The 10,157-nt window shown below is 43.4% G+C and overlaps 1 protein-coding gene across 1 annotated transcript; it reads left to right on the top strand.

Moving 5' to 3' along the window:
- Positions 1-1,841: 1,841 nt before the first annotated feature.
- Positions 1,842-9,668, top strand: LOC101170795 (kelch-like protein 33). Its single transcript, XM_004079988.4, has 4 exons — positions 1,842-3,328; positions 5,244-6,183; positions 6,268-6,435; positions 9,046-9,668. Exons 1-4 carry the CDS (start codon positions 1,867-1,869, stop codon positions 9,566-9,568), a joined length of 3,093 nt encoding a protein of 1,030 aa, XP_004080036.2. The 5' UTR covers positions 1,842-1,866; the 3' UTR covers positions 9,569-9,668.
- The last annotated feature ends 489 nt before the right edge of the window (positions 9,669-10,157 follow it).

The raw sequence follows: 10,157 nt of genomic DNA, 5'->3' as shown, positions 1-10,157 counted from the left end.
CTGTGTCAACTAAAGATCCTCTTGCTGCAGCAGATTTACTTTATGCAAAAAGGCATGAAAGCAAAGTCCAACATGGCATTTTCTACCATTGTCGGTTTTTAGTGTGCCTTCACCTTTTTTCTCCTTTATCAAATAAAAACATTACAACATTAGTGTAGAGTCACAGCTTTTTAAAAGCTTTGCTTCTGAACTGCAAGTAGACTCTGTTGTTCAGCAGAAGATAACGATATGTGTTTTAAACCTATTTTAATTAGCCACTCTGACAATAGATTAACCCCTACATGCCATATGTCGCTAATTTGCAATGTACCATACAATTCAAGACTCCACGTCATTTAGCATCACCTTTAACAGCGAAAACATTGAAGAATATATTTTTACACAGGATAGACCAAAACCTTTGGACCAAAACATAGGCCTTTCCTAAACTTCTCTGCTTTGATCATGTGATCCAACGTTCTCCGAGTTCATGTAAATACAACAGTTCTGAGGGCAGGAAACCACAAAGCCTTAACAAACCAGTCGTGGAAAAGAAAAAAAAGAAAACATTTCTGACTTTTCCCTTCACTGCCCACTCTAAACCAATGCAATTTGAATCCAAATCAAAGGTCAACTTCTGTAGCTTTCCAGCAGTTTCTGCTGTTAGTGTATTTTTTTTAACTTGCTGTTCAGTGCATTTGCAGCACATTTCCTGCCAAAATGTTTGTTTTCTAGCTTGCGCAATTTTTGTAATTTCAGATAAAGTTTAAAGGAATGTCTTGCAAATGTCATGAACTCTAGAGAAGACCATAATCCAGGGTCAGATTACTAGACACAAACCACAACACCTCTCACTGACACCTCCTCTTCATGTTTATGTTTCCAGATGCAAAAGTTAGTCCAAACATAAATAATATTTGCATCCATAATTTGTGTTTTTATGTGATCTATCTAGTGTTTGAACATTATCTTGATTGTGCAAAGAAATGTCACAACTTTTGATATACTGTTGGTAAACTCTCTTCCAGAAGCATCGGCAGGAAGGGAATTTGCGAACAGCTTCAGTAATCAAATCCAGCTCCTTTTCCCAGCAGCGTGCCAACACAAAGGAGGGGCAAGATCCATTTACTGCAGCTCTACACCTGCAATGCTATTTTTCCAGTCAAGGTTGCAGCTTAACCCAGCTGTTTCCTGTCTCTGTCACTACAAAAGCTGATAGGTGTTGTGTTCTTCTGTGATCCCAGCCTCCCGATTTCCCTCCGGTCTGCTGATTCCTGACCCAAATACCCCCTCTGTGTTTGGACGTGGAGGAGCAACATGATCTCACAATCTCCCGCCATTTATTTTTGATCCTCAAGTCATATGCCTGTGAATAAAGCCGCCTGCCAAGCCTCCTTGGGATGCCGCAGCTCACAGACCACTCTGGGCAGAAATCCAGCTGCCTCCTGGTTTAGATCAGTGCCTCATCTCTTGCATTATTTGGCAGAATTTAAAAGCTGTTGCGTGTTATTTCTCCTTATTTTAGGAGAAAGCAAGACAATTTAGGGAAAGGACATACGCTCCATCATAGTCACGTAAAACATGAGCAAACGTGGAGCTTTAGCCCCCCATGAATTTTTGTCAAATCTCTGCTCAACACCTCTAGAATTTCATCCACTGATATTACACCACATACAGCAGCTTGTTTGGTTACATGTGGAAAAGTGTTTACCTGCAGGAAGAGGGAGTGGCATGAAATGGCCAAACACATCCGTGGAAAGGAGATGAAGAAGACGTGTCTGCAACAATACCAGCAGCATGAGCTCCTCACTCTCCCTGCAGGAGTAGGACGTCTGCATGCTTGCAGCTGCTGCTCGTGGAGATCAAGGTTAGACATAAGGGCAGAGAATGGCAGTGGCTCATCCATGCCCCCAGAAAAAGTGGCAAGAATGGAGGACAGAGGTGGGGGAAAGCAGTAATCCATGGATGGAAAGGGTTAACAGCTGCGCGGAGGAAGAAGAGGACCTGGGGGAGGAAGGTGAGGATTCTAGTGGTGAAGACGAGGATATAGGAGAGGAAGGAGATGAATGGAAGTTTCAAAGAGAGCAAGAAGCAACAACCGTAGATGAAGAAGAGGATGAAGATTCAGGAAAAGAGGACAAGTGCCTGCAAAAGTGGAAAGAAGATTTGAAAAATGAAGTCAGAAGAAAACTTCAACTTGAAGAAAAGGTGGAGAGCGAGGAAGAGGATAACTGCATGCAGAGATGGAAGGAAGACTTGAAAAATGAAGTCAGGAGAATACTTCAACTTCAAGAAAAGGTGGAGATAGAGGAAGAAGATAAAGGAATGGGTGACAGAAAGAAAGATGAAGAAGATGAAGATCCAAGAGAAGAGCTGCTCCAGAAAGAGGAAGGTAACCAGGAAGTCTATCAGCAAGAATGTGAACAAAATAGTTTGTATTGTCTAGAGGAATCGGAAGGAAGAGGATTTCAGGGTTACGACTTTTGGCAAAACCAGGACAATAAAGAAAAAGAAGATGTAAGTTACAAAGAGGAGGATGAACGTTCTATGAAGTCATTTAAGAGTAAAGATCAGGAAGAAGAAAGTGAGAATGAAGATGAGGGTAAAGGTCTGTGCACAAATGAAAACTTTGAAGGCTTGACAGCTGAGGACAGCTATGAAGGAGAAGAGCAAAGTGAAAAGGTGGCAGAGGATGAAGAGTCGCTCGCTGGATCTTGGACATCTCCAGAGGACTTTGACGGTAATCAAGAGGAAGAGGAGGAAAGTGATGGTGAAGAAGATGAAGAAGAAGAAAAAACTTACTCCAAAGAGGATCACTCCACAAAGATGTTCCTCACCTTGAAGGAGTTCAGAGATGCCTCCATTCTCACAGACCTGAGTTTGCACACAGCAGATGGGTGGAGCCTCCAAGTGCACTCTATTGTCCTGGCGGCGGTCAGCTCCCTAATCTGGAGACAACTGAACAGAAGAAACGATGAAATATCCATCAGATGTAGAGAGGTTGAGGTGAATGATGAAGATTATAAGTGGTCAGTGGCTCTTGGTCCAGAGGTGGATCATGTCGGCTTGCAGGCAGTTGTGGACTTTGCTTACACCGGACACACACCCCTCTTGAACAAGCAGAACCTGGAGCAGATAAAGGCTGCGGCTCTAGCACTTGGTGCGGGTTGGATGTTGGATCTTTGCGTCAAAGAAGAACAGCTGTCCAGGAAAACAGATGGAAACCAGAAAGATGGCAGTCTCTCTGCTGCACAGCAATTGGTGATGAACCTTGAGTCGATTGAACTGCTGTGGGAGGAAGGCGTTGGCTGCGATGTGACGCTGGAAGCTCGTGGTGGGTCACTACAGGGTAAGGAATCCATCCAAAAATGAACAGCTGCAGAACTAGAATTTGGTCATTTTAAAAAGAGGACTTTTTTGTTTGAAGGGTAGGCTTTGGGTATGACATTTGACTGGACAGTTTGATCCCTCCCCCCTCGCATTCCACAGAGGAAGTACCCCCTGGCTCCAAGAAGTCCAAATCCCATGAGCTATAACTCAGTAATTGTGTTGGTCAGAATGAACATTCTTACTCTGATACCTTTTTTAACATTTTCTTGTTAATCCAAACCCGAGTTGTAAACGGACCGATCAGATGCCTCAATAAAAGCATGTGGTGCCCGCTGATCCTACATCCAACTTTGGAAATGTTTAATCATCATATTTTACCGAGCCGCTTCCCAGTGGTAGGGGTGTTTACTTCCAACAAGCTCACTCCTGACTAGCGAGAGTGGTTGCCATAGAAATATTGACTTAGACCAGAGGTTATCTGCTGCTGATTACCTGAATCAGGTGTATTTAGCTAATATGGAACTTTAATGGTAGGTTGGTTGGAAAACATATAGGACACCAGCCCTCAAGGCTTGGAGTTTGACACCCCTGACTTAGACCGCCTCACCAATCATAGTTTACTGATGTTGGCAGAGTCCATATGGCGAAAAAATGGCACCTGAACTGACTTCTATTTGTTGGAACTGGAAGCAAGTAATTCCCTATAGGTGACATTACACTCAGTCACTACAGTTTGCATGATGAGGCTCCGGCTGGGTGGTGGGGTGCTCCTGGGCCTTCTGGGCCCTGGCTTTGTCCTTGGCCCGCGTCTTGGTGTCCAGTGAGTGGGCGGTCCACCCCCCCCCCCCCCCCACCACCCCGCTCGGAATGTGTGGGTCCCGTCGCTGGGGACGCTCCTGGTCCGGGGGTCTCCCCCTTTCTCCTGGTCTGCCTGGTCGGGCTGGGGAGGATTTGGTTTCCCTAACGATCACATGGTTCACTTCGGCAGCGTGCATGTATCTCCAACCCCACGTGCACCTGCACACTGTCACACTGCTCCCTGTCTGCTTTATTCCTCCTCCTAACCCACAGTGTGTCGCTGGACGGATATCTTCTTTGTGTCAGAATTTCACGTTTGGATGTAATATTTAATTTTTAACTTTTATATAATTTTCTGAAGATCTAGCATAAATGTTTCACAGCTTAACCCTTGTGCAATCCTAGGCACTTCAAAATTGGGAGTTGGGTCATCTAGACCCACTAGACAGTGCGCTGAACCTTCTTTCTTCAATGACTTGTGATCTTCACTGGTGTCCATGGATTACATGAAATCTTTCCACCTTTATCCACCTTTGTCATGGTAGGGAGAACATGTCAGTGTAAGGGTGGGGTCATCTAAGATAGCACAAGGGTTAAAATAATAACCTATTCTCATTAGCAACTCAGCACTTGGATCCCCTCACTTTCTCCCCCTCCCTCTTTATGTATTTTTCTTCTATCCCCCCCCCCCCCCCACACACACACACACACACACACTTCCCCCCTTTTCTTTCCCCTTAATACAAAGAATATGTATATATACTTAAAACACAAAATGTAACAAATGAATAAAAGATAATGGGGAAAAAACAGAAGGGGTTCATACAAATTTACACCCTGGTTATCCGAAGATTCATAACCTCTTTTTGTGATAGTAAAACCTGTCCAACACAAAAGGCCTTCAGCACTCATCTGCTTGCTCAGTTGTTGGACAGAACAAGTCGGGGGGGGGGGGGGGGGGGGGGTATCTGGAGACATTTGACTGAACTAATCAGCAGATAGCAGGGCTTGGAGATCTGGAAAAACAGGCAGGAATCAGGACCAGCCCTGGTCTACATGACCTTTGGTTCTTTCATGAGAGGCTTTATCTTCTTTGAGTCCCAAAGGGGGTCCTGTCACTTGTTTCCTTTGTTCAGTCCACAGAGTCATGTTGGCTGCGAACAGTGACTTCTTCCGTGGGATGTTCACCCTGGACATGAAGGAGTCCCATCAGCCGTGTGTGAAGCTCCCCTACCTCTCGGAGACAGAGCTGGAGCTCATCATCGGCAGCTCCTACACCGGGGTTCTCTCTCTCAGCTGGAGTTGTGTCTTTGAGATCACCAGCACATCTCTGCAGCTCCAGTACCAGCCTGCCCTGGCCTTGTGTTTCATCTTCCTGCAACAGGAGCTAAACCCTGACACCTGCCTGGATGTGGTGTCCTTTGCTCAAGCTTACCAAATCCCTGATCTCCTTGAAATTGCTGACGATTTCGTGTTGAGGCAATTTCAAAAGGTAGCGTGCACATCAAAATTCAAGGACTTGCCAGCCAGGCAGCTCCTGGGGTACCTGAACAGTCTGTCCCTCTGTGTGCCATCTGAGCTCGTCGTGTTCGAAGCAGTGGTCACGTGGATCCTCGCGCAGCCCAGGAAAAGGCTCAGACTGGCAAAGGAGCTCATGAAAACTGTCAACTTCCCCCTGATGACATTCAAGGAGTTCAAAGAGGTCCGCTATCAGAACTTGTGGTCCGATCACAACTTGACTGAGCTGTATGAAGCAATCTATGAAGACTTCTGCTCCAACAATACGCCTCTGCAGAACCAGTGCCGCATCTATCTGCCTAAAGAGAGTGTGGTTCTGATAGGAGGTGACCACATCTCTCCAGACATGGCGAGCCGCAGCATCAGCAGACAACTGTGGTTTGGAAATTCACTGAGGAACCACACAGGAGTGAAGAAAGCCATGGAGTGGAGACATCTGGGAGAGATGCCAGAGACAGCCAGGTTTGGTCATGAGGTGGCTGTGCTTCACGGACTACTGTATGTTTTCGGAGGCAAGAAGTACTATGGCACTGGTGACACCTTGAACTCTGTTTACAGGTGAAAAATAAAGAAACCTGCTCATAGAGTGAAATTCTCATCATTTTTGAAACGTTGTTTCATCTCGTAAAACTGCTTCTGCAGGTATGATCCGCTGCAAAATGTCTGGCAGTGCATTCGGGAGATGCAGGAGAGAAGATGCTCATTCTCCGTGGTGGTTCTGGATGAAAAAATGTACGCCATCGGCGGTCATTGTGAGCTTTATCACATGGACAGTGTTGAGTGTTACTGTCCAACCACAAACTCCTGGAGGTAATCTAAACACATTGCTTTAAACAAAAGATGTCATTAGTTTTCTTTAAGTTTAAACTTTATTGCATAGCTTTTTTATGAAAATGTCCTTTATTTTATTTGTAAAATAACAATTATGCAAGTATCATTTATGGCATTATCATAATCATGGCCCTTTTGGAGGCAGACATTGTCAAAACAGCAAGACTGCGAAAAGTGCACCATAAAAGGGCGGAGTCTATCTAGGAGGACCCACTTGGTACAAGCACCAAGGTTGGCAGAATTGTAGCGGATGGACCCCTGTAAAAAAAAAAAAAAGCAAAAAAAAAGCAAATTTGTACCACTACTTGTACCAGAAAATGCACAATATGTATGTTATATAAACGTAACGGGCTACCCTTAGATTCAGGTGAAGCAAGTAATCAACTCCCTGTGACAGTCAGCACAGCCCTACAGTGACACTGTGAATAACCCTTGTTCTTTTTAGGATCATTATTTTTTTAGGAATATTTTTCTGTCAAAGTCCATTTTATATCTTAAAAGAAGCCAAATAAAGCAACCCAAACAAGACTATCAAAATTAACATTCATTAACATCTTTGAATTTGAGCTTTATGGCAGCTACATAAAAACCTAAATCCAAAGCTAAATCCAATCAAGTAACAATAGGTGGAGGAAAATTGCAACTGAAAACTAACTGGTCAAATCAAGAGATAAAGAAAAAGCAAACAGAAGAACAGAGTTTGTATTAGATCACAAATCCCAAAACCAGGTCATTTTGAAGGAATTCTGTCTTTTTGAAAAAAAGGAGGCATCAACATTTTACAAAAATTATACTCTATATCATTTAAAAAACATCACAGATACCTACACAGCCAGAAATTTGGTTAAAAAGGTGTTTCCATGAGCAACCAACTTCAGTAGAAAAAATAATAGATTGGATTTATCTGAACTTTTCCAGACGCTCAAAGCGCTTACAATGTATTATTCATTCACTCCTCATTCATGCTCGGTGATGGTAAGCCACTGATGTAGACACAGCTGCCCTGGAGCAGACTGACAGAGGCGTTGTGGCCAGTATGCGCTTAATTCCTCTGGCCATCACCAGGACATTCATGTTCATTCACACACCAGTGGAGCCACACTGAAGGCAGGGAGGGTGAAGTGCCTTGCCCAAGGACACAACAGTTTGACTGAGGGGAGCGGGGATCGAGGCGCCGACCCTTCGATCATTGGCCGACCTGCTCAACTGACTGAACCACTGCCGCCCGAAAAAAAGTCTTGTAGCTCAAAGCCCACTCCTTTAAAAAAAATGCTGTTTCTGGTCTTTTTTACTTGGTATTTTTCTCATGAGGACATATTTAAAGAAAATTAGGATTGAAACTGTGTTTATCTTCCAAATTGCGGTGAATCAGGAGCAGATGCAAAAAAATCCATTTCACAAAGCTTGTAGTTGGTACATACAAACAACAATCTGCCAGATACAAACTCCCTGCCCTGCTCGATTCCTGTGCATCCACTTGTAGACGACTAGATCCATGTACGTTTTTGTTTTCCTTGTCTGAGCTGGAATCTGAGTCAAAACTGTACAGCTGGATAGCTCCAATATTTTTCACCATTTTTATTGCACCACTAATGTTAAGTTGGGGTTCTGAGGGGCTGTAAGCTCGAGGGAAAGAACGTAAACAAAAGGATGATGGGAAATAAACGGAGACTCACTTCAGCCCCACATCACAACTAAGAGGAACTGTGGGACGTGGGAAGTGGGACTTTTGGCTAGCCTAATTTCTTTTCACCGCAAATGCTATTTGCAAAGCTACTTTTGTCAGAAAGATAGTTATACAACTTAGAAAATACCCTTAAATTCTTAATTCCTGATATTTTTAGTTTAAAGTGGAAACTTTGCAGTGTAACTAGCAAAGCAGGTCAGAACACAAAACATCATTTCTGTACACTTGCCCTTTTTAAGTCGAATACAAACCCAAAAAACATATTTAATAAGACACGCTTAAACTGTAATTTATTGTTTCATCTCATAATGTTGGCCTAAATTTAGTACATTTTTTCTGTTCTAGTTAGAAAAAAACTTTGCTCTTTTTCTATCCTCCTATCAGACAATAAAACCAAAGCCAATTTCCCATCTTATCAATAGTGGTTATAGTTTGGATTTTTGACAACCTATGAGCCCAAACATATTGTGCAACAGTGGATGACTGTCTCCAACATGGCAAACATCTGCTTTGGTAATGTCAAAGCACACCGAAATTTTGACACTTGAGAATAACAAAATAACTGAAAGCTTGAGACATTTGGCATTTCAGGGTCACAACAACATTTTCAAATAGATAGATAGATAGATAGATAGATAGATAGATAGATAGATAGATAGATAGATAGATAGATAGATAGATAGATAGATAGATAGATAGATAGATAGATAGATAGATAGATAGATAGATAGATAGATAGATAGATAGATAGATAGATAGATAGATAGATAGATAGATAGATAGATAGATAGATAGATAGATAGATAGATAGATAGATAGATAGATTTGCTTTATTGTCATTGTACATAGTACGAGATTGAAGTCCATTTATCACAAATCTAAACATCCTTGTGTCTCCTCAGCCTCAGCCGGCCCTTGGATCTGCCTCTGAGCGGTCATGTAGCACGAGTTTGCCAAGATCAGATCATCGTCACAGGCGGGAGAAACAACGAATCCCTGTGCCTCGCCTCCACATTTGTGTACCACCCACAGACAGGAAGCTCACCTCTGGCTAACCTGACCCAACCTCGCGCTCACCACTGCATGGAGGTCCTGGGGGAACGTCTGTACGTAGCCGGTGGAATCAGCTCGCATGACAGCACGACTACAACAGATCTGCTGACGTGTGAAGTGTACAGTCCCGCAGCTGACTCCTGGACAGCCTTCTGCTCTCTACCGGTGCCGCACGTGGGAGCAGGCAGTGCAGTTTTGGAGGGAAAGTTTTACATACTGGGCGGATACAGTCAGGAGGACTTCAGTGACACCACCATCGTCCATCGCTACGACCCCCACACACAGAGGTGGGAGAACATGGGCAAAATGCCCGGGCCAAACAATGATCTGAGGGCCTCCGTGCTGTGTTTGCCACAGCATTTTCGAATGTAAAACGTCAACACAGAGGACTCAGGAATGATGTTATCTAAAAAACAATGTTTTCTCTACAAATACTCATGTTTTTGTGAATAAATGAAACATTTTGATGAAATTCTTCTTTTATACCAGCTGCTATTAACATTGTTCCACTACATTGGGTCAAAAGTGCTGTGAATGAAAGCACCACTTGGAAAGAAAATAATGATATGCTATGGGGCTAAGCAGATTTGGGTTTGGTTCTGGTCTAATTCAGGTTTGGCTCTGGTCTAATACGTCTTTGGTCCTGGTCCAATCCAGGTTTAAAACAAGTTAGATTACGGTTTGCTCCTGCAATATTTCGGCTTTGGTCTAGTCCAGATTTGGTTCTGGTCTGAACCAAGTTTAATGCTGGTCTAATACAATTTAGGTCCTGGTCTGAACCTGGTCTAATTCTGGTTTGGTATGGGTTTAGTCCTGGTCCAATGGAGCTTCAGTGCTGATCCAATCTGGTTTTGGAACTAGCTGGATTATTGTAGGTACTGTTCTGAGCAAGCTTTGAAATTTACCTTGATCTTGGTTTGGTTCTTCTTTTTTAAATCGGCTTCTGTTCCGGCCTGGACTT

The sequence above is a fragment of the Oryzias latipes genome, chromosome 18, assembly GCF_002234675.1.
Source record: "Oryzias latipes chromosome 18, ASM223467v1".
In the NCBI taxonomy this organism is placed as follows: domain Eukaryota; kingdom Metazoa; phylum Chordata; class Actinopteri; order Beloniformes; family Adrianichthyidae; genus Oryzias; species Oryzias latipes.
This window is presented reverse-complemented; position numbering and strand designations above follow the sequence as displayed.